Raw genomic sequence first — 23138 nt, forward strand, 5'->3', positions numbered from 1 at the left:
AACAGGCCCCTGACAAGCTATCCTGGAATCTGGACAGTCACTTCCCCGCTGAACCTTGGGCTTCCCATCTGCAAAGCGGGGACAGTCATTCCTGCTGGGGTTCTTGACAACAGTCTAGGAACAAAAGAAGGCAAAACCTTCGGCCAGGGCTCTGGGGACAGATCCCTCAGCCTGGGGCTTTGCTTTCCCTTGAAACTAATCCCTCCCTCCAGTCTGTCGTCAGTCTGTTGTAGAAGGTGCTGGCCAGGGCTGGGTGTGGCAGTACAGAAATAAAAGTTGTCCTGGCAATGCACGGGGTTTGTCAACATTTCCATCCTAACAGTTCCCAGTGCTGAGCCTTTCTCTTGCCCAATGTGGTTGTTCCAAACCTCTGGAAGGGAGAGTAGTCCAGGTCCTCCAAGTCTATGCTCCTCTCTGTGCCCGGTGCCAGAGACAGGGGCTCACTGGTGAGCTAAATTCCCCGTTACCACTCAAGTTACTCAGTACCAGCCAGAGACAACACGGGGTTAGCATCTGGTGGAGGTGGGCACACTGCATCTCTGTATTCTCTGCACCGACTCCCTCCACTCCACTGTGGAGTAGGGCCCATGGCTCATAGTTCACAGGGAACTGATCACAATCAGGCCAACAGGAGGAGGGTGCGAAGGCAGGCAGCAGATACAGAGAAGCCCTGCTAAGGATCCACTCCCTGTCCCTTTTACCTTATGGCTTTACGGGCCAGCGGTGGACCTTGGGTGCTTGCTTCGTCCCTCCCAGAGGTAAGGGGATAAACTATGACTAGCCTATGTTGGACACCAGGGTAAGGGACTGTCAAGATCAAGGAGGCTCAGTTCTCTGAACTGTAGTGAGAATCCAGGGAGCCTGGAAACAAGGTCTGAACAAACTGCAGACCTGGGCCTCCTCCTCCCGAGGGGGCTTCTTGCTCTGCCAGGAGGGGCAATCCGTAACACAAGCTGGCTTGGAACTTGTGGTCCTCCTGTCTAAGGGCTGAAATTACAGGCCCACTATCATGGGAATAGTGGCAACAGGAAGAGTGGGTTCTAGCTGAATCTGGGGGCTCCTGACTGAGCTTCCCCCCACCTCTAACTCCCTTACTGCAGGATGGGTATCCTGGAGAACCAATGGGGTCCCATCTAGAAGCTGGCTGTCTCCCCAGGCTTACAGCAAGGAGAGACTGAAGCCTCTCTGGGGCAGTGAGCTCACTCCATGTTTCTAGAATGCTGGCCAAATGTATGACCACCACTAACCTTTATCTCCAGCAACCAAGTTTTTTTCTTTTCTTTTTTTAAGATTTTGTGTCTCGGTGTGTATATGTGTCACAGAGGTCAGAAGAGGGCATCAGATCCTCTGGAACTAGAGATCCAGACAGTTGTGAGTAACCTGTAGTTGCAGTCCTGCAACAGAATTGCAAGATCTCTTAACCACTGACCCATCCATCATCTCTTCAGCATGTGCTGAAGGGGATGTGCTGCAGCTGGCAGAGCTCTTGCTTAGAACGCACAAAGCCTTTGAGTTTGATTTACACAACATAAACCAGGCAAAGTGGTGTTCACCTCCAATCCCAGAACTCGGGACGTGAAGGCAGAAGGATCAGAAGTTCAAGGCCAGCCTCAGCTGTCTGAAACTCTTCCAAGATACAAACAAACATTAGGAAAGTGAAGACGGCGGGAGAGATGGCTCAGTGGTTAAGGGCAACTCGCTGCTCTTCTAGAGGACCCAAGTTCAGTTCCTAGCACCCACATGGCAACTCACAACTGTCTGCAACTCCAGTCCCAAGGGGATCCAACCCCTCTCCTGGCCTCCACTGGAACTGCACACATGTGATGCACAGTAAGTTTTAAAAATAAAAAAGACTTGAGTCTCAAGAGCCCTGATGAAATCAATTCTAGCCACTCTCAGCGGGTCTCACAAGGCCATTTAATTGCTCTGTAAAAAGTAAGGTGACATCAAAGAGGCAACGGTGGAAATGACGGGGGACACTCTGACCTTGCCTTAGCAGTTCTCAGCAGGGCAGGGGTGCCTCAAGTAGCTTTCAGCTGTCACTTGCCTGCTTGTGACCCGGCTGGCCTGAGTGGTTGTGACATGGGGCCTTATCCTGGGGTCTGGGGGTCCCTTCTGTGGCAGGCTTCTCCTGGTCGCAGCAGCTGCCCCCTCGGTGCCACATCTCCTTCTCCTGCCGAAGCCTCTGGTTCTCAGTCCGGAGCCTTTCCACCTCGGCGGCCAGCTCCTCCACCTGCTGACATGGCTGCCTGCCGGGTCGCCCCTGCAGCCGCTGGAGCCTCCGAGTTTCTTGCTCAGCCTGGGACAGTCGCCTCTCCAGGTCCAGGTAGTCTCTCACCAGCTCCTGCTTGCTGCGGCCCTGAAGGCTCTCGGTGTGGTAGCGCTCGTAGGCCTCAGAGAAGTCCCTCTGCTGGAATTCCCCATGGGCTCGGCCTTGCCCGTCACTGTCCCCTGCCTCATTCTCCCCACTGGAGCCCGTGTGGGATAGCCCATGGAGCACGTCCAGGTTAGGCTCCTCCAGGTCACGGTCATTCATGAGGAACTGGGTGGTGTTATAGGGTGCCAGGGGCTGGCCTTTGGCGAACATCTCCTCGCGGACCCGGGAGGCCCTCTGGCTCTGCCTCTCATCTCGCTGCTGCTTCTCAGCCCAGCTCAGCTCCAAGTAAGGCCTCCAGTGACGCTTGCGCTTCGACGGCCGCCTACGGTGCTTCTTTCGGGCCAGCACAGCCTCCACTGAACAGCCCCCTGAGCTCTGGCTGCGGGAACCCTTAATGTTACAACTTGAGCCACCGCCAGCTGGAGCAACGCCTTCATCCTCTGAGTGCATCTCCCTTCCTGGTGGCAGAAGCAAGGACCCACCAAAGTCATGAGGCTCATGGGCTATCTGGGGGCTCCGCAGACCACGAGAGGTCTAGAGAGAGGAAGGAGGGTGGATCAGACAGCCTTTCCCTGGGAGTAGAGTCCTTCCCAGCCCAGCCAGCCCTCTCACACCTGCCTCACCTGGTCTCTATCCAGACCCTCACCTTTTTACACCAATTCCCTTAGTTACTGCCTTTCTTCCAGTGGGGAGAAAAGCACCTCACCTGAGTATTTCATTGTCATTGGTCATTTCATTTTTCCTTTTTTTTCTTTTTGGATAGCATCTCCATAGATCAGGTTGGCTTTGAACTCATTTGTGCTACCAAAGATGGTCTTGAACTTCTGATCTGCCTGCCTCCACCTCCTGAATGCTGCATTGCAGACATGTACCACCATACGTCTGGTTTAGGCCGTGCTGGGGCTCAAACCCAAAGCTTCATGCATGCTGGGTAGCCATTAACGGAGCCACCCCTCCAGCTCTTCACTGGTCATTTCATTGCCCAGAACAGTACCAGACCTGGAGTACTATTCAAATGAAAGACAGGGAAGACCCTTAAATCCCAGCATTAGGGTGGTGAAGGCAAGCGCATCAAGACTTCAAGCCAGACTCAAGGACAGCCTGGGCTACCTGAACACCTCCACAGGTACCCACATTCGGAAGAGATTCATACTTGGTTTAATACTCTGCTATCCTTCAAGCTGGGGGTCTTCCTATTGTAACCGAGGCTGGCCTCAAACTCACTATCCCCCTGCCTTAGCCTCACAAGTAGCTGGGATCAATAGCAGGTACATGACACCATAACCAGCTCTGAACTTAATAACTTCATAGAAGCCAGAGTCTCACGCATGCTCAGCAGGCACAACGTCACTCTGCTAGTCACAGCCCTTTAATTTTTATTCTGAAATAGTCTTGGTAAGTTTTCCTGGCTGAACTTGAACTCACTCTGTACTCAAGCAAGTCTCAAATTTATAATTCACCTGCCTCAGCCCCCTGAGTACACAGGATTATAGGTGTGTGCTACCAGGCCAAGGGTTGAACTTGATAACCTGAACAGGGATTCCCTGGCCCCTCCCTGAAAATTATATGACTAATCCTGCTTTCAGCTCTTTGCATAGTTGACCCTTTCCTATTCCTCATGCTTCAGTTCTGATGTTGCCTGTTGTGTGATGCTCTCTCTGAAGGTCCCAATGAAGGTGGCTCTCCCTCCTCCCCTCTCCAGCTACTCTAACATGTCATGCACATAGGGAGCCACACAGATAGCACCCAGCATGTTACCATTTACCATACATCTTCATCCTCTGAGAGTGTGTCACTTTACCCTATGCCCAGTAATACGAGGTTGTTCCTCTCTTTGTGTGAGAGGCAGCAAGAGGTCCTGACCAGAGAGAGGTCAGAGAGATTTCAGAGCTTTGAAGAGGTAGGAAAGAACCCATCAATCCCAGTACTGGGGGACAAAGGCAAGCAGATGAGTCTGAGGCCAGCCTGTCAAGTTCCAGGCCAGCCAGGGTACACAATGAGACCTTGAGAGAGGAGGGAGGGAGGGAGGGAGAAAGGGAGGAAGAGAGACAGAGCACAAGCACCCAAGAGGCATCTGCTTATCTGCGTGGTAAGGATGGGAGTCCTGGGTGTGGAGATAGAGGACTAATTGCTCTAAGTTTGTGGTTTGGGAAATTTCTAATAATAACCACTATCGTTGGCATGCTGTTTCATGCACCATGGCACCTGAGCAGGGGTTCCTTTTTAGATTTTTATTTTTTACTTATCATATAGGTGTATTTAAAGACACACCCTAATGACATGGCTTGAGTGTGTGAGTGTGTGAGTGTGTGCGTGTGTGTGTGAATGTCTCGGTCACAGGATAACTTGTGGGAGTTGGTTTTGCCTTTCTACCATGTGGATCCTGGAGGTTGAACCCAAGTTATCAGGCTTGGAGCAAACATCTTTACCTGATGAGCCATCTCTTTAGGTTTGCTTTTGGGGACAAACTGTTTGCAGCCTTGTATATTCAGTGAGTGTTCACATGGGTTGCTGGATTATTTTGGGGGGGTTGCTTGTGAAAGGGTCTCACTTGGTAACCCAGGGTAGTCTGAAACTCATTCTGTAGCTAAACCTGGTCTCCAGTCCACAGCGGTCCTACCTAAACCTACTGAGTTCTGGGATTACACACGTGAAGCGGCCTGGTGTGTCTCAGTACGTGTTTCAGAGATCCCAAGGGAATTCAAGGAGTGTACATATGTTGTGAACTGTTTTCGGGATTCCTTCACCTGCAGGAAGATCACCAATCATAAGGGACTGACTGGCCTTGTCTTACTGGTGGTGTGGGCCAACCAAGATGGCTCTGTGGCCAACCTGGAGAGACAAAGTGCTGAGAATGCAAGGCCAGACTGGCTTACTTGTATGTTTACAATCATTTACCCGTTCCCAGCCCTTAGTCCCCTAGGGATTCTTGCCTAAATCCAAGCCAGCTCTGTCCTTCAGCTTACCCATTGTCTCCATTCTGAAGCACTGTCCCTCTACCACCATGATCACTGTAAAAGAGAAGCTCTGTAACCTGCATGAGTCACGTGACCTCGCTGAACCTTCCAGCCTTGACATGCCATGCATTTCAAATTAAGTAGACCTAAGAGAACCTAGGTAGTAGAATCAAAGGCTTCTCTGAACCAGGCCATGTGACTCACACATATAACGCCAACATTCAGCACTCCGCAGCACTCCGGAAGCAGAGGCAAGTGAATCTCTGTGAGTTCCGGGCCAGCCTAGAACTCAACAACAACAACAACAAACAAACAAAGGGCTGGGCTTGTAGCTCCATGATAAAGCACTTTTCTAGCATTTGAAAGGCCCTGAGCTCAAGTCCCAGCACTGCAAAATTGACACCTCCCCCCAACACACACACACACACACACACACACCAAACCAAATCTCTGATTCTTGGCTCTCTTTGCTATTTTGGGAATGTGGGTGATGAGAGAATTGGTAAAGTGAGCCAATGAGAGACAACATGAGCTTGGACCCTGTGGGCTCCAGTAGTCAGGACTTAGGATCCTTCTCTGAGGACTGAAGATCTTTCTCTTCTCTTTGCTTAGTTTTTCTGCCCCCCCTCCCAGCCCCCTAACCTGTAGATCAGAACCCCTTTTCCTGTTTCGTTCTTGTTTCTCAGCCTGGGGGAGGGGGAGCGCAAATCTCTACCCAAGCTATTTGTCCTTGAGGTCACTTGTCGTGGAGAAGCAAGGCTCTGTTATCAGAAGATTCTAAGTTTAAAGTGGAATTTTGTTGCTCACAGTCTGTACAGGATGATTCTGGAAAAGGTACTGCAACCCTCCCAACCTTAGCTTCTGTCTATTGGAAATCATTCCTACCTTGAAGGGCTTTTAGGAATTCATGAGATATCACTGAATCACATTCTGGCCCATTTCCCAGAGCACAGCGCAGACTCATTACAAACACTGGCTTTCAAGCCGGGTGTGGTGGTGCAGGCTGTAATTTTAGGACTTGTAAGGCAAGTTCGAGGCCAACTAGGGATACACAGAAAGCCTCCAGTCTCAAACAAACGAAAATAAAACAAAACACTGGCCTTCAAAATCTAAGAGCACATTTGAAACAAAACAAAATAACTAGGATTTCAGCTATTCGCCCTCGCCTCCATGGTTAGGGCTTCAGGTGGCCGAGAGGGGTGAGTACTTACCTTCGCCTGCTCCAGAGCACCTGGTGACTCTCTATTACAGTTGGAATGGTTGAGAGTGGTCATCTTCTACTACTCTTGCAGGAGATGCCTTTAACTAGTGTCACCTGCTATGAACAACAACAGAAACCTAAGTCCTCAGGCAGAACCTGGTTGGTCAGGAATTGTTTGCCCCAGCAGCAGCCATTTTGTGGGCCCAGCCCTGCAACGCCTTCACTTCTTAATGAAGATTCCGAAGCTGCTTCCAATCCCCTAGTTTTCACACGACCTGCCAGCAAGTGGCCAAAGTGGGTAGCGAGACCCAAGTGGGTAGCGAGACCGTCTTCCCAATCCTGTGCCTCAGGCCTCTCCTACTAAGTGAAGACTAGGCTGGCAGTTAGGAAGGTAGGCCTAAGCGCTGTCAAGCAGAAAGGAAACTGCTCGGGGAAGCTTGGGGATGGGGTGAGTCTGTGGCTCCGAGAAGCCCCCCATCTTGACCGCCTAGGCAGCGCCTATGGTTGAAGTCTTTTTTGTCTACAGGGCCTGGACGGCTACTCCCCTGCCTCAAGGGACGGGAAAATAGAGGAAAGAAGTCTTCATACTACATGCAGCTGACAGGAAAAATCAAATGGGGGTTTTAAAAATGGATTTCTTGGAAGAGGGGAAATAGTCATGGAAGGGAGGTTTTAGCAAAGGTGGGACTGACCTATTTGCTGTCAAGGGCTTAAATGTACACCACTACCTCTGTGTGTCTTTCTGTGCGACCTCCTGTCCATGAAATTCTCCACGCCTCAGCCCTACCTCTTGCTGCAGTAGCAGCAGCTCTGGCCAAGCCGCTCAGGCACTAAGATGGGGGGAGATGGGGGGCCGAAGAGGACAGGCTGGCAGCGCAGTGACTGCTGGGGGTTGTAGTTCTTCCACGCTAGGAAAGCTGCCCAGGATACCTTCCCGGCCCCATTACGTCAACAACCATACCCAGGAACGCCAAAACCTATCTGCTTTTGCGTGGACGTCCCGCGCTCACCGAGCCCTCCTTTGATTGGGTCGTTCGTCTGCCAATCTCCTCACTCTTGTCAACAACTAGCTGTGCGGAAGCACAACCGCACCCGCCCCGTCAGAACTCAATTAAAGAGTTCATTGATGGCGTTAGTCTTTACCGGGGAGAAAAATAGGTCCGGCTGGCGGGGGAGGGGCTTGGGCGCGGAGGGATCCCTAGCCTTGAGGAAGGCGACGAGCAGCTCGGCGGCCGCCGCCGCCGCCATTTTGGGCTGGGAGGAGGCAGCGGAGGGACTCGCTGCGCAGTGAGAGCACCCCGTGGGGGGTGGTCCGGGCGCGGGGAGAGGCCGGGCCGAGTGGGCTGCCCGAAGCGGCGGCGCCGGGAGCCGGCGGGGATTTGGGTCGGGGGCCCAGCGCGGGTGAAGGTTGGCGTCTCCCCGGCCGAGCCCAGGCCTCCAACCGTCCCGGCAGCCCCGCCTTCGAGAGCGGGCTTTTTTTTTTTTTCTTTTTTAAATCTTTTTTTCTGTCTTTTTTTTTGTAATTGCCGCCTATCTCCCGTGACCCCCGCAGAGGAGAGGCCCCCAGGACGGCTTCCGCTCTGCTGTGCCTCCAGCGGGATGCGGATCAGGAGGCCGAGCTCCGTCGAGGCCTCTCCGCACCCCCATTCATCCGGGGTATGGCGGCAGGGCCCGGCGGAGCCGGACCCCCCATCTGCAGGACGAGGTGGGCGCGATGCCAGTCGGAGAGACCCTGGCCTGCGGGGACGGGCCGAGGTTGCAGCTCTGGCCGCATGCCCTCCGCGGTGCTAGGCAAGCTGGCGGCTCCAGGGGCGCCCAGCCAGATGGCACCCACCTCTCCCCACCCCCGTTCACCAAGTCCATCCCACCCCTCAGGGCCGCGAAAGGCAACCACCTCTAACTTCTATAGCAACCACCAACTCCCCTGAGACCAGCTAGATCCGGGCACGTGGAGAACTCCAGCTCAGTACTCGGAGATTTCTCCCTTCGAGCCCCCACTCTCCCGGTGGCCTGGCCTCGAGCTTCACCGTCCACTTTTGGAAACTCCTAAAGTGCGCTTGTCCCACTTGAGATTTTTTACGCCAAAGGGATGGGGTTCTGCCCTTTCGCAGGGTTGGAACAAAATAACTCAGAGTGACCACGGGTCCAGTAATAGAAATGGAGTGGCCCATTTCGGATACTTCAAAAACATGTTTGCGTTTTGAAATCTGAGCCATAACTTTTGGGCAAAATGACGGTGCTACAGGGGAAAAGTGAACTTGAATTCCAGTGTGGCCTATGGAAGCCTACACGATGACCCGCTTAAAGTCTTGTTTCACAAACTAGAGAGTATATTCTGTGCCACCTATCACATCATTGCTGTAGCCATCTTTCCTTTAGATGTAGAAGGTTCTTAGGTAGAAATGGCAGTTTCATGTATGTGTAATATAGGATGTAGGGGAGACCTTTGAAAGAATAAACTTACAACTTAAATTATAGCACTGCCAGCTTTTAAAAGGCTGGAGTTTGATGTGATAGTCTCTTACTGAACTGCAGATTAGACATCTCGTTTCTTAGAGATTTCCAGGCTGCATCTTTAAATAATAGCTTTGTTGTTCAGCTGTCAGTTAAGATTGTGTCCAGGTAGGCTCTGAGGTAGGTGGTTAACTAGCCGTTGGTATCTGTGGGTGCCTTGTAATGAATTTCACTGCCAGTTACAGATGGTCTAACTCCTAGGCCTTTGCTTTAACAGTAGAATCCATGAAAGTTTTTTTCAGAGTGAAAGGACTGCCTCTAGTATGAATAATAAAGTTTTTTTGGCTGGGTGTGGTGGATCTCATGAATTCGAAGTCAGCCTGCACTACATAGAGAGTTCCAGGCCAGCCAGGGCTACCTTAATGAAACTCATCTCAAAGCAGTCTAATGTGAAGACTTCAGACTTCATAGTTGTAGCTGATCTCTCCTTCCATCCCTCAAAAGCGCAAAAAAAAAAAAAAAAAAAAAAAAAGTTCTGTACAAATAAAACCCTTTATTTTATTTTTTGGAGATGTCTGACTCTAGCCCAGGCTAGACTCAAACTCAGGGTAATCCTGCTGCCTCAGACATATGAGTATTGAAATTACTGGTGTGAGCTTGTTTTCTCACTCGTTCCTTTGAGACAGGGTTTCAGGTAGTCCAGACAGACCCTGAACTTGTGTAGTTTAAGCTGGCTTCGAATTTACTTCCTCCACCTCCCAAATCCTTGGATCATATAGGCTTGCACCACCACACCCAGTGTCATTCATTCACTTTCTTTGTATGCACACTTGTGCAGGTCAGAATTCCTAAGAGTCCTGTTCTCCTACCACCTGTGTTCCCAGGGCTGGAACTCCCGTTGTCATTCTTGGCAGCAAGTAACTTAATGAGCCATCTAGCTGTTTTCTTAATGGCTGTTTGGGTTTTTATTATTGTTGTTGTTTGTGTGCTCTTTTGAGACAGACTGTCACTATTTAGCCCCTGGCCAGGAGCCATCTGCTTGAGCCTTTCAAGTGTTCTCAGTTGTATACCACTGCCTTCAGTCCTGGCCAAGTTGACCTTTGAACTCATGATCAACCTGCTGAAATTACAAGAATGTACTGTCATACATAATTTATGTGGTATTGAGGATTGAATTTAGGGCTTTGTGCATTCTAGGCAATTATGCTACCAACTGAACTACATCTAGTCCCCAGTAGAATTCTTAATCCAAAATTCTTAATCCAAAACTTTGTTTTTTTTTTTTTTTTTTTTGAGGCATGGCCTTGCTCTGTAGTTCAGGATGGCCTAGAACTCATTTCCTATACTTCAGTGGTCTTAAGTTTCATTCATGGTAGCCCACTTGTCTTAGTTTAGGGTTATAAATATTAGTCAAAACAAAAAGAAAAAGCAGGGCATGGTGGTGCATGCCTGTGATCCCAGCACTTGGGGAGGCAGAGGCAGGCGGATCCCTGAGTTCGAGGCCAGCCTGGTCTATAAATCGAGTACAGGACAGCCAGGGCTACACAGAGAAACCCTGTCTCAAAAAACCAAAAAAGAAAAAAATGGGGACTGTAGTTCAGTGCACTTGCTTAGCATGCACAGGAATGGAGAGCGGGAGTTGGATGGAGAGCGGGAGTGGGGGACATGTTAGGAAAGGCTGACACTACCTTGGTAGGAGTCAAATTAAAGAGTCAGAGCTGATAGGGCTTATTTTTGTGGTTCTTCTGTCAAGAATTTATTAGAGGAGGATCCTAGACTCTTGTGATTCATCCTCTATTGTGAAGCAATCTAGTTAAAACTTGGGAGGCTACTGAATAGCAATACTATGGCAGGAGCAGAAATTTGTTACTCACTTATAGATGAAGGCTTAACCATACTTAAGAGTGATGACACATGAGCTTTTCCATTCCTTGATTTTAAAGAGTTGGGGGTAGCTGGATGCAATCATTTTACTCAGGAAGCTGAGGCAGGTAGATTGTCATATTGGACACCAGTCTGAGCCACAGTGAGACCCTGTCTCAAAAGTAGACTGTAGGAGGGAGAGACAGCTCAGTCTTGTGTTTAAGCATGAAGACCTGAGCTCAGTCTCTAGAACCCAAGTTTAAAATGTGGATGGGGGCTGGAGCAATTCTCTTTCAATGGACCTGGGTTCAGTTCCCAGCACCACCATGGTAGAACATGACTAACGCCAGTTCCAGGACCCTTTTCTGACCTCCATGGGTATCAGAAATGTATGTGGTACACATACATTGACAAAGGCAAACACTCATACACAAAAGTGTCAGGTGCTGGGTGTGGTGGAGCAGAGGCAGGCAGATCTCTTGAATTAAAGGCTCATCTGCTCTATAAAGCAAGTTCTGGGACAGCCAGGGCTACACAGAGCAACCCTGTTGAGGGCAGGGATTGTTAGGAAGGCAGAGACTGGCCTTGCTGGCGGGAAGCTGATTGTACTGTTTAGTTACAGGCCAGTAGGAGCTTGTCTCAAATAAGAATATGTCTATGGGAGAAGGCGTATGAAAGATTGCCCTCTGGCCTCCATATACTTGTATATGCACATCACACACACACACACACACACACATCTGCATAGACATACACAAGGCGAGGAGACACAGTGGCTCATGAGAATCCTAAATGCCTCAAGTTCCTAATTTCAAATGGCAAAACCCTGCTTTCCTCACAGGTGCCTCACGAGTGACCACTCATCTGTACCTGTGGACATCTCGTTCTACTTCAGAAAAAGCTTCTTTAGAAGCTAGGAGGAGTCTGGGGATGCGGTTCAGATGGCGGAGTGCTTGCCTAGCACACCTGAGCTTCTGTCTTTCCCCTCCCCACCAATTAGCTTATTAGGGCTTATGTAAGACCCACCTCACCAATAATAGATGGCTGGGATGTACACAAAAGAGAAGCCATCTAAGGAAACTGAGAATCAGTGTCTCATGGCACCAAAGCGGATGTTATTATAAAGTCCTTGATAGTTTATATTTATGTAACAGCCAGTTCCTGGAGACCAGTCACTGTAAGTCGTGCTGGGCAGAGGTGGAAATGCTCCAGATTTCCAAGCCACTCCTTGGTACTGTGAACGTACTTGCTTCTGAAATGTTTGTGCTTTTGTGTGTAGCTCCCACAGTACACCCATCCATCCATGCATCCATCTTCCTCCACACCTTTTTTTTCAGCAAAGGGGACTCTGCATATCTCTGGCTGTCCTGGAATTCACTGTGTAGGCCAGACTGACCATGGCTCAATATGTAGCCAAAGGCTGGGCTTGATGTCTCAATTCTTGCCTTAGTTTCCCGAGTGCTAGAGTTACCACCATGAGTTTTTTCCCCTTTTCGGGTTGTTTTAATGTTATTAGGCTAAGTGGATGTTTATTAAGAACTGAAGATGTTCCTTCCTGTCCCGAATTTGATTCTTTGCTTTTGCCTGAAAGTTGCATAGACATTAATGGGTATGCAGAATCATATGTCTACAGCAGCTCCCAGGGGCTGGATAAATGCCTGAGTGGTGAAGAGTGCAAATGCTCTTTTAGGGGCCTGAGTTCAATTCCCGGCACCCACATCAAGAGGCTCACAACTGCTTGGTACTCCAACTCCAGAGAAGCCACCACCTGGCCTCTAAGAGCACTTGTACTCATGTTCACACACCCCTGCAGACAGACGCACACACACACATGATTAAAAATAAATCTTAAAGGAGTCCTCGCAATTCTATTAATTTCCTCCTGTAGCCTTCTGGAGGTTAGAGCAAATTTTATTCATTAGCTTACGGAGAGATGTTGATTATTTCCTCCCATATTATTATATATAAAGTACTCCGAAATTCTTATATTTAGCTTCATTATAGGAGAGTTTTATAGTAGAGTTTTTAGTTTGGTTAGTTTGGTTTTGGCTTTTAAAAAAATACTATGTATGCAATGTTCTGTCTGCATGTACACCTGCACACCAGAAGAGGGCACCAGACATCTTTGTAGGTGGTTGTGAGCCACCCTGTTGCTGGGAATCAAACTCAGGACCTCTGGAGGAACAGCTAGTGTGCTTAACCTCTGATCCATCTTTCCCTGGCTTTTTTCTTTCTTTCTTTTTTAAAGACAGTTTCACTGTGTGCTTTGGCTGTCTTGGGAGTTACTCTGTAGACCAGGCTGGCCTCAGACTCACAGAGCTCCACCTGCCTCTACTTCCTCAGTGCTGGTTTAAAGGCATGCACCACCACACCTAAGCAGATGCCTGTTGGTGGTTTTCGAGACAGGGTTTCTCTGTGTAGCCTCGGCTGCCTTGGACTCAGGGAGATCAACCTGCCTGTACTTACCTGAGTGATGCCCAGCTCCAAAGTAGACCAGTTGCCTTTTTTTTTTTTTTTTTAAGACAGGGTCTCACTAGCTGGCATGGAGCTCGCAGATACTTGTCAGCCACTTCCAAGTGGCTGGCATTCAGGAGTGTAGTTGTTTGTTCACTGCAGACCAGTAACAGTTTATATGTGCTGGAGAGATGACTTAGTGCTCAAGAACACTTTCTGCTCTTGCAGAGGACCCAGGTTCAGTTTCTAGCACCACACAGTAGCTCAGTTCCAGGTGATCCGTCACATTGTTGAAAACACTGTTGAAGGGGGGTGTGGTAGATCATAGTTCTAATCCCTACCCTTGGAAGGCTGAAACAGGAGGCTGGCCGAGAGTTCAGTGACAGCCTGAGCCACACGTCACGTGGTAGGCTAGCTTATGTCACAGTAAGGTGCTCTCCGTCTCTGTGTCTCTGTCTCTCTCGTTGTTGTTTTGAAAAATGGTATCTCTGTGTAGCCCTGGTTGTCCTGGAACTTGCTATGCAGATCAGAATGCCCTCAAACTCATAGAGATGGACCTCCCTCTGTCGTCCGAGTACTGGGACTGATGGCTGGCACCATCTTGTTCAGTACAGTGGGTATTTTTAGACTTATTATTAGCTTTTTGTAGCAGCTCAGCTTTTTGAGTTTTGTTGGTGTGTTAAAGTTTGTTATAGAACGATAGTTATTGTCATTAGATAAATTTTCATAACTGAATCTCCTCTTTATAAGTAAAACTCAAAAAACAAGTTTACTTAAGTAGTTTTGTTTTTCTGAGACAGAGTCTAGTGCAGACCAGGCTGGCCTCAGGTCCAGTAGGTAATTGAGAATGACCTTGAACTCCTGAGCTTCTTGCCCCCATTTACAGTTCCAAGCACTGAAATGAAAGGTATACAGTACCATGCCCCATTTATAGGTTGGCAGGAGATGCTAGGGATTAACTCCAAGGTTTCTTGTGTATTTTGTATAATGAACTAAATCTCCAACTTTTGGAAAGATTTGTGAGAATTAAATTACATGGTGGTGCACGCCTTTGATCCCAGCACTCAGGAGGCAGAGGACAACCTATAGAGTGAATCTATAGAGTGAGTCCCAGAACAGCCAAAGCTACACAGAGAAACCCTGTCTCAAAAAACAAAACAAAACAAACAAACAAAAATTAGTAATCTAAAACTCGGCCTTTGTTTCTTGAAGAAGAACCCACATGGTACTGGGTGTAGTGTTACACTCCTTTGTCCCAGCGCTGGGGATTTGAGTTTAAGGCTAGCCTGGTCTACATAGTGAGTTCCACGATAGCCAGGGCTACATGGTGAGATCCTGTCACAAAACAAAAAACCTAGAACCCCGATGGTAACCACTCTGTATTCTGAGATGTCTTGACCAATGACTCAATTTTTGTTTCCCAGGTCATTTATTTTCTTAATTACTTTACTGGGCAAGGCCTGGTAGACCATGCCTGTCATCCTAGTGTTTGGGAGGAGACAGGAGGATCAGGAATTGAAGGCCAGCTTTAGCTACAGAGTGAGTTCTGAGCTACATGAAACCTTTGCCTTAAAATAAAGTTTAAAATTGCTTTTCTGAGCCAAGTGTTGTGTGGTGCGTGCCAGGCTACTGGGGAAGCTAAGGTAGGAGATTGCTGGAGCCTAGAAATTGAGACCAACCTGGGCAATGTAGTGAGACCTGGTCACAATAGAAAAAATAAATAGCTGTTTGTGCTGGTAGATGCCTGTAATCCCAGCACTCTGCAGACAAATGGGTGAATCACTGCAAGTTCAAGCACAGTTCTGTATAGTGATTGTCCAGGCCAGCAAGGGCTCTATATTAAGACCCTGTCTCAAAACAAACAAAAACAAATCGGTAGGATTAAATTTGAAAGTCTTTTTCAAGTGTGATGGTACACACCTTTATCCCAGCATTCAGGAACCTAAAAATAGTTGTAAATTTGAGCTCTAAAGCAAGACTATCTCAAACATAAACAAATATAAATATTGGGGTCCAGTAAGATGGCTCAGTGGTAGTTACCACCAAGCCCGATGACCTCAGTTGGATCGTCAGGACTTAGAAGGTGGAAGGAAGGACCCCTGGTTTCCACAAGTTGTCTTCTGGCCTTCACTTGAATGGTGTAGTGTGCATGCACACACATGTAGGGCCTGGCGTGCTGGCCGAGTGGTTAGTAGAACCTACTACTCTTGCTGAGGACCTGGGTTGGTCCCCAACACCCACACAGCAGCTCACAACCTGTCTGTAGTCAGGACATCTAGTGCTCGCTTCTGGCCTCTGGACACCAGACGTGCATGGGACAAACAACATACACAGGAAAATAAAGCTTTTAAGAATAAAAACATCACGTTACTTTTTATCTTTTTCACATAAGCTGTTCACATTTTGTGTGAGAATGAAGTGGAGCTTTTATTCCAATCATCTGTGTAAATATGCAAAGTTACAAGCGCTAAGTGTGCTTGCTCAGGCCTGTAATCTCCGCATGCAGAAGCTGAGGCAGGATTGTTCAGAGTTTGAGGCTAGCCTGGGCTCCATAGTAGCACCAGACGAGGTTGGCCTAGAGTGAGACCCAGTCTCACAATAGTGACAAAAGTCCACAAAACCATGTGCCCTTTAATACCTCAGCATGTTATTATAGCCAACTTTGATCACACTACATTGTTATGGATATTTGTGGTCCATCATCAGGCATGTAAGTAGATTAGGGCAGCATGTGTACATGCTTACAATTATTTAATGTTCTGTCTTGGGTTTTCTTTTTGTTTTTGTTTGTGTAGCCCTGGCTGTCCTGGAACTCTCTCTGCAGACCAGGCTGGTGTCGCAGAGCTCTTCCTGCCTCTGCCTCTGGAGTATAGACTGCTGGGTTTAATGTTTGGCTTCATATAGCCGTCCTTTGGTTTAAATTATTTATTTATTTTCTTAGGTTTTTTTTGGGACAGGGTTTCTCTATGTAACCTTGGCTGTCCTGGACCAGGCTGGCCTCAAGCTCCCAGAGTGCTGGGATCACAGGCGTGCAGCACTGTGCCTGGCTCTAAAATAGTTTTGTCAAGGCATTATCGTTATTAATTTCATACATGCGTTCACAGTGTTATTTGATTACTCCCCCCCCCCCCCCAGATCTTCCCACACCACCTTTGTTGGGTTTTTTGTTTTTGTAGTCCACTTTTTCCAGTTTGTACTTCGAATGAATGTATTCATGGGTGTAGGGCCATCCATGCGGCATGGTGGACCTGCTAGGGGCTACATCCTTTTTTGTTTCTCCATGTAACCCTGGCCCTGGAACTCTCTATAAACCAGGCTGGTCTGGAACTCACAGAGATCTGTGTGTCTCTGCCTCCTGAGTGCTGGGATTGAAGGCGTATGCCAACAGGGCCGCCAGGCTAGGGGCCACATCCTTAAACCTCCCTCCCTCCAGAAGCCATCAGTTGTCAGCTATGGGATGGAGAGTTGTGATCACCCTTCCCCTTTGTGCTGGAATGTTGACCCTTGGTTTTCTGAAGGTAGACTGTTTGGTGTAGGGTTTTGTTTTTTTTTTGTTTTGTTTTGTTTTTTGTTTCTTTGTTTTGTTTTGTTTTTAGATTCTATGGAGTTCTTTTATTTCTCTGTCTCGTGTGTCCCAGTCAGGGAGCTCAAAATCAGAGGCCTTGTGCATGCTAGGAAAGCACTCTTCCACTGAGCTACCTCCCCAGTCTCTAACTTGAAGTCATTGGGGTAAAGTATACGTTGATTTTTGCTCTGATGCTGCCCACCGAATATTGACCCCAGCCTTGTGCATAGAGTGCTCAATCTGCCCTATCACTGACCTACATCACACACCCATGGTTTGGGGAGATAAACTCCTAACATACACAGTTCAGGCTAGCCTCAAACTCAGAAAACTCTTGTGTTTCCCAAGTCCTGGGACTGTATAGTACTTTTTTGTTTTTGGACACAGGGAACCCCAGTAATCTAAGCTGATCTTCAGTTTGCTGGGTAGCAGAGGACGGCCTTTAATTCCTGTTTGTCCTGCTTCCACATCCCAGATGCTAGGATTCCAGGTGCTCACCACCACACTCAGGAGAGGTGGCTTACTTTTGTACAGCACTTTTAAGAAGATTTCTTTGTATGAGTGTTTTGCCTTTGTGTATGTATGTACACCGCAAGCATGCCTGGTACCATGGATGTCAAAAGAAGACATTAGGTTTCCTGGAACTGAAATTATAGATAGTTGTGAGCCACCATGTGCTATTGAGAATGGGTCTTTTTCAAGAGCGACTAGGACTCTTAACCTCTAAGTAATCTCTTCAGCCTCCTGTATGCTACATTTTACTTCTCACCTGTCTTTCCTTAATGACACTTTCATGGACACGTGTTTGTGGCAGATGCACACACACACACACACACACACACACACACACACACGTGGAAGCCAGAGTACAGCTTAGATTGCCCAGTGACTGTCCACCTTGTTTATTTTGTAGATTCTTTTTGTACATGTGAGTACGTGTGGAGCAGAGGAAACCTCCTGCCATTGTTCCTCAGGAGCCAGTTCCCTCTTGTTTTATTTTTGAGATGGAGTCTCATTAGAGCTCTAGCTGTGGCCTGGAATTCACTATGTACACAAGATAGGTCTGGGACTAAAAGAGATGTGTTTGCGTCTTCCTCCTGAATGCTGGGATTACAGGCATGTGTCACCATGGCCAGGTACCTTCCCCTTACCTAAGATGGTGTCTCACTGGGACCTGGGACTTATCTATTACACTAAACTGGCTAGTTAGCAAGCCCCAGGGATCTGTCTGGATCTGTCTGGATCCGTCTGCCTCTCCAGTGCTGGAATTATGAGAGCAGCCCACCATAGCTGGCTTTTAAAAACGTGGGCTCAGGGGACAAACTCAGGTGCTCAGGCTATCATGGCAGGCACTTTACCAAGTTAGCGCTCTCCGCAGCCCCCTTCCCTTTTACATTTGGGACAGGGTCTCCTGTAGCCAGGCTGGCCTAACACTTGCCATGTAGTGGACAGCGACTTTACTCTTCTGATCCTCCTGTTCTACTTCCTGAATGGTAGAATTATGGGCCTGAGTACATGCCTGGGTTATTAAACCCAGGACTCTGTCCATGATAGGAAACCGCTGTAACCAACTGAACTACGTTCCCAGACTGCTAGTTAAGAGAACAGTATTTTTGGATCTAAATCAATTTTGAATTCCCTGGTTCTGTCCACGAAGACTCTTGAAATAAAAAAAAAAGATTCTGCCTCTTAACCATCTTTTTTGACCAGCCCAAGAAGAGTTCTGCCTGCCTGTCGCAGTCTGAGAGGCAGTTTCCTCATTCATAGCCATGCCCAGTACAAGACAGGGAGCAAACTGAAATTGCTCACTTGTGAGCCAGGTCTTTTGAGCAGCTGTTAAAATGTTTGGCAAAGGGCTTGTATGAAAGGCTGGGGGTGGGGGTTGGATCATTTGTCATCACAACCCTGTTACTACAGGCAACTCAACGTCTTTGCTGTAGTCTCTTTCAATCTAGAAAGCGTTGATAGAAGAGCTTTGTGTTAGCTTTTATCATTCCAAGAACATAAATAGCAAAATGTTAGTGCCTTTGAGTCAGACAAATTTGCATAACCCAAGGTAAAGCAGAATAATTTAGAGATACTTAAAACTAAGTATTTGGTATTTTTTAAAACAAGACTTAATTTGCCTCTGCAGAGTAGAATGTATTCCTTTTTCCTAATAAAAAACGAACTTAAGGTCTTCCCAGGGTGGATTCTGGAAATGCTGTTTCTAATAGGAGGAGAGAGAGATGTTTCTAGTCAAATCTTTCCTAGGAAAATGATCTGAAATCAGAGGTTCTCACTGCTGCATCCTCTTGTGGTGCAGTCAAAAGGAGGCCTGGCTTTACATGGTAAAGCCAGAGGGCACTGTTGCTGCTTCCCACCAAACAGCCAGTTTTCTAGGGCTGCTGTATGACGTCATAGAATAAAAATGAAAAACACGAAGAAATCCATTTCAAAATAGACATTTAATGCAATCCTTAGGTCAAAGAAAAATTATTTTTACAGTTTCTACAGTGGGCCACTTGCCAGAATAGGACCAGCACAGTCTGGTTTTGAAGGCCCCAATTGTGTCCTCCTGGCACAGTTTCCCTTGAATTATTGATTTGTATATGCTGCTTATGCATCATAAGGAGCATTTCATTCTTGAAGTTTCAATCACCTCTACTGGTGCCATTTAGCTGCCAGAACAGGCAGAGAGGCACCCTCCCCAAGGGGTTCTTAACCACCAAGGAATTGGACAACCTTGAGTCTCTTGAACCCACTTGCACATACATGCATATGTATCTACATACATATGTATGTGTGTTCACACACGTAATTATATGGGGCTTGTTGACCCCCAAGGCCCCTATTAAGTTTTTAAGGCCCCAAGGAGCCAGTGTGCTAATAAATGTGAGCAATACAATTGCCCGGGTTACGCACAGCTCAGGTGAAGGAGGGTTGCATTAGCTATACTGACAAGTAAGAACAACTGTTTGATCTACAGTTTTGATTCTGTGGTACGGATCAGTTCTGAGCTCCTGGCATTTTCAAGAACTACCTAGCCTGGGCAGCTGTCCAGGCAACTCAGGAGACTGAGAATAGCTGCCCTTCTGGGAACATGCAGGGTCTCTATTCACCATCTCAGGACTTCAACCCTCTCCCAAACCAGTTTTACTTGTAGAAAGGGGCATTTCAAATTTCAATTTGATTTGATTGGAAAGGGCAGCTTTTTTTTTTTAATAGGCAGAAAAAGTACTTAAAGATTGGACAATGACGCTGAATCCTTGGATCACTCAGCCATTTCAAGTCCAATATTGTCTCTAACATTTTTTAACTTAGTTTCCCCACAAGTTTCTCTTCCCTATCTCCTACTTGAACTAAGCAAGTTTATCAGAAACTACCTAGGCACCCAGGGACTCCACTGGAGTTGTGGGCTGGCTAGAGGAGAAGCCAGGACTACTGAGAATCTGATCTGTAGAAATGAAACAAGGCTTTTGGCTATTGACAAACTGCCAGCTCAGGCTTCTACTTTTGTCAGCACACTTTGAAATGGCCATCAAGGCACACAAGCTCAGCTTCTCCTATCGCCACTCTCTGCTCCTCCAAACACCCAGCAACTGGTTAGTCTCCAGCATGAGGAAACAAGTGCCCCTAAGTACTGAGGATAAAGCTGAATGTATTTTACCTGAACTGTATTCTGAGGTATTCTAAGATCCTGCTAGGAGGTGTGGGGAGCAAATTCAATTTCTTTTTGCAGACTGGTAAATTTTACAATTATGCTACCCGACCTCAAAGTGCAGACACATAAATTTACCAGCACAATTCTGAATCTCCAGAAATCACACTGAAACTGTTACGTTTACAAACATTAAATTTATTATAACTAGAATGAATGTAATGGTTCTCAGATTTGGCCACCTTATAGCTCCGCTTAAGGAGGGGATTTTTTTTTTAACAGAAAAATGCATTATAACTTGGTCAAATTACTTGCACATTAAGAAACAATGTCTAAGGAGGAAAACAAGAAAAGCAACCCTTCAGTTTCACATAATTAAAGAACAGGAGAAAGCACACAAGCAACATCATAGCTAAATTTACCAAACCAAAGCCAGGGGGATTTTCTCTTCTGATTATGTGTCATAAAAAGGTCCGCTGTCTTATATACACATGTATATAATGTTACATTCCAGCACTGTAAAAAGTCCCCTTTGCCCCCTCCCCCCAAAAGTTTTCAGTCTAGTCGCCGAACTTGGCAAGCGGCGCTCGCTCCTGCTGCCGGTGCAGTTCGTTCTCGGTCAGCAGCTGGAGGTTCTCGGCGCGCAGCCTGTCCAGCTCCAGCTCCAGCTCCCGCACTCGCGCGTCGACGCCACCCAGCCGCTTGCTTTCCAGCCGCAGCCGATTATTTTCGTCCTCCTTGCGCGAGAGGCACTTCTCCAGCTCCAGGTACTCTTTGATAAGCTCCTGCTTGCTCATGTTCTGCAGGCTCTCGGCGTGGTACCGCTCGTACGTCTCCGAGAAGTCCCGCTGCAGAAACTCGCTGCCGTCCCCGCCCATGCCATCGCTGCCTCCGTCCTCTTCACCAGCTTCCTCCACAAAGTCCTCATCGCTGGTGTCGTCGGATTTGGCGGCTGCCCGCTTGGGGTAGAGGCCGGTTTTGAGATCAGGCTCCTCCTGGTCGTGGTCATCCATGAGGAACTGCGTGGTGTTATAGGGTGCGACCGGCTGGCCCTTGGCGAACATCTCGGCTCGAACCCGCGAAGCTCGCAGGCTCTGCTTCTCGTCGAACTTCTTTTTCTCCTCCCACGTCAGCTTGTAGTAGGGCTTCCAGTGCCGCTTCTTCTTGGAGGGGCGTCTCCGATGCTTTTTCTTGCCCAGCTGTCTCTGCTGCTGTCCCCACGGCTCCTCGCCTCCGGCCGCAGCAGCCTCCAACTTGGTGGCCCCTGAGTCATGACCCGGCTGCACGAGGGACTCCGACATGGGTTCCCCCTCCGGCGACGGGGAGGCGCCGCCAGTGGATAAGTCCTCCCCATTCTGGCCCTTCTCGCCCGTTTCCAGGCAGCTTGATTCTGGACAGGCACCGGTCTGCAGCGGGGGCCGCTGGTGCTTCAGGCCCCCGTCTCCCTCCTGGCCCGGACGGCCATCCGACTGCGGGGACGCTCTCGATTGCCACCTACTGTCCTCCTTGGGCACCCGTCCCTCCGCGCCTGGGGGGCGCTCGGAGTTCTCCTCACGGACAACAGCAGCACCTGTACAGTTGCTAGTTGGAGGCTGGTGTTGATGTTCTGTCAAGAGCGGCTCGGCCATGACTTAGTGGAGTCCTCCTTTGGAAGTTCGGGAAATTTTGGCTTAGGGAGAAAGGTTTTTCTTTCTTCTCAACGAATGTCCAACAAAGTCGTCCTCTTCGGCCGGCAATTTCTGCGGTGACGCCTTTCGTCCGTCCTGTCAGCAAACTCCAGTCGCAACTTGGGAGTCCAGTCAACAAAGGGTTAAGCGCTAGGCAGCGTGGCCAACTAGCAGGTCCAAGGGGTGCGCGGCAGGCACCGTACGTAATGTGCAGAGGGGTGGGCTTCACTGCTCCCGCCGAGCGCTCCCACGGCCGAGGAGTCGGTGGGCAAGGAGCGGAGGATTAGGTCCAATGGGTTAAACCCCACCCCGAAGGGGTTAAAACTACACGATGACGCTACCTCCGAGGGGCCGAATCCACAAAGGGTTAAATCCCCTGCCGCAGAGCCCACAAGGGGTTAAAGTCCCGGAGCCACCTCCTCCCACTTCCACGGGTGTCGCTCCAACCCGAGCTCCCAGCTCCCCAGGCCGGGCCGGAGCCTTAGCCGAGGACAGACAAACTCATCTCCCCTCTGGCTCGATGCTCCGCTCAGTTCTCCTCCGCCTCCTCCTCCTCTCCTCCCTCCCTCCTCCCCCCCTCCAGACAGCTCGTCTTCCGCCTCCTCCTCCAGCCTCCCCTCCCAACCTGATTTTCCACCTGCCAACTTCCAACTGCTGTCTCCAAGCCCTCGGCGCCTCTTATATATAGAAGCTGGCTGGCCCCGCCCGCGCGCATGCGTAACGGAGTCCCGGCGTGGGGCCGCCGGGAGTCGTAGTCGCCCCCCTCCGGGCCCGCCGGCCCCGCGCGCCGTACGGCGTAGCCAATCGTGGGGCGCGCAGGGGGCGCCTCCCGGGCCGCCCCCTTCCACCGCCCAGCCGTCGCTGAGGAAACGCGGACGGCCATTGGGCGAGAGTTAGTCGTCTCTCCTCGGAGAGACGGCCAATCGCAGAGGAGACAGGGCGGGCTCTGGACCATACCAT

General features: G+C 48.9%; 2 protein-coding genes and 1 long non-coding RNA gene across 10 annotated transcripts; 1 reads left to right on the forward strand and 2 right to left on the reverse strand.

The window, feature by feature from the left end:
- Positions 1-1903: 1903 nt before the first annotated feature.
- On the reverse strand, positions 1904-7564 carry Hexim2 (HEXIM P-TEFb complex subunit 2). Of its 8 annotated transcripts, none has more exons than XM_060386607.1 (3): positions 7546-7564; positions 6546-6649; positions 1904-2911 (listed from the first exon to the last, which is right to left on the reverse strand). In XM_060386607.1, the coding sequence occupies exons 2-3, from the start codon at positions 6606-6608 to the stop codon at positions 2033-2035; spliced, it is 942 nt and encodes a 313-aa protein (XP_060242590.1). In that variant the 5' UTR covers positions 6609-6649; positions 7546-7564; the 3' UTR covers positions 1904-2032. The 8 variants fall into 8 exon arrangements, with proteins under 8 accessions (XP_060242590.1, XP_060242589.1, XP_021487601.1 ...); XM_060386606.1 differs by lacking the exon at positions 7546-7564 and adding an exon at positions 7323-7427; XM_021631926.2 differs by lacking the exon at positions 7546-7564 and adding an exon at positions 7323-7417 and having other exon boundaries at positions 6546-6652.
- Positions 7565-7726: 162 nt separating this feature from the next.
- Positions 7727-19952, forward strand: LOC132655115 (uncharacterized). Its single transcript, XR_009592753.1, has 2 exons — positions 7727-7822; positions 8088-19952. It is a non-coding gene; the product is annotated as an uncharacterized LOC132655115 (long non-coding RNA).
- A 736-nt stretch (positions 19953-20688) lies between these two features.
- Positions 20689-22842, reverse strand: Hexim1 (HEXIM P-TEFb complex subunit 1). The gene has a single exon (XM_021631929.2). It carries the CDS (start codon positions 22137-22139, stop codon positions 21072-21074), a length of 1068 nt encoding a protein of 355 aa, XP_021487604.1. The 5' UTR covers positions 22140-22842; the 3' UTR covers positions 20689-21071.
- Between the last annotated feature and the right edge of the window lie 296 nt (positions 22843-23138).

This window comes from Meriones unguiculatus, chromosome 7, assembly GCF_030254825.1.
Source record: "Meriones unguiculatus strain TT.TT164.6M chromosome 7, Bangor_MerUng_6.1, whole genome shotgun sequence".
Classification (NCBI taxonomy): Eukaryota; Metazoa; Chordata; class Mammalia; order Rodentia; family Muridae; genus Meriones; species Meriones unguiculatus.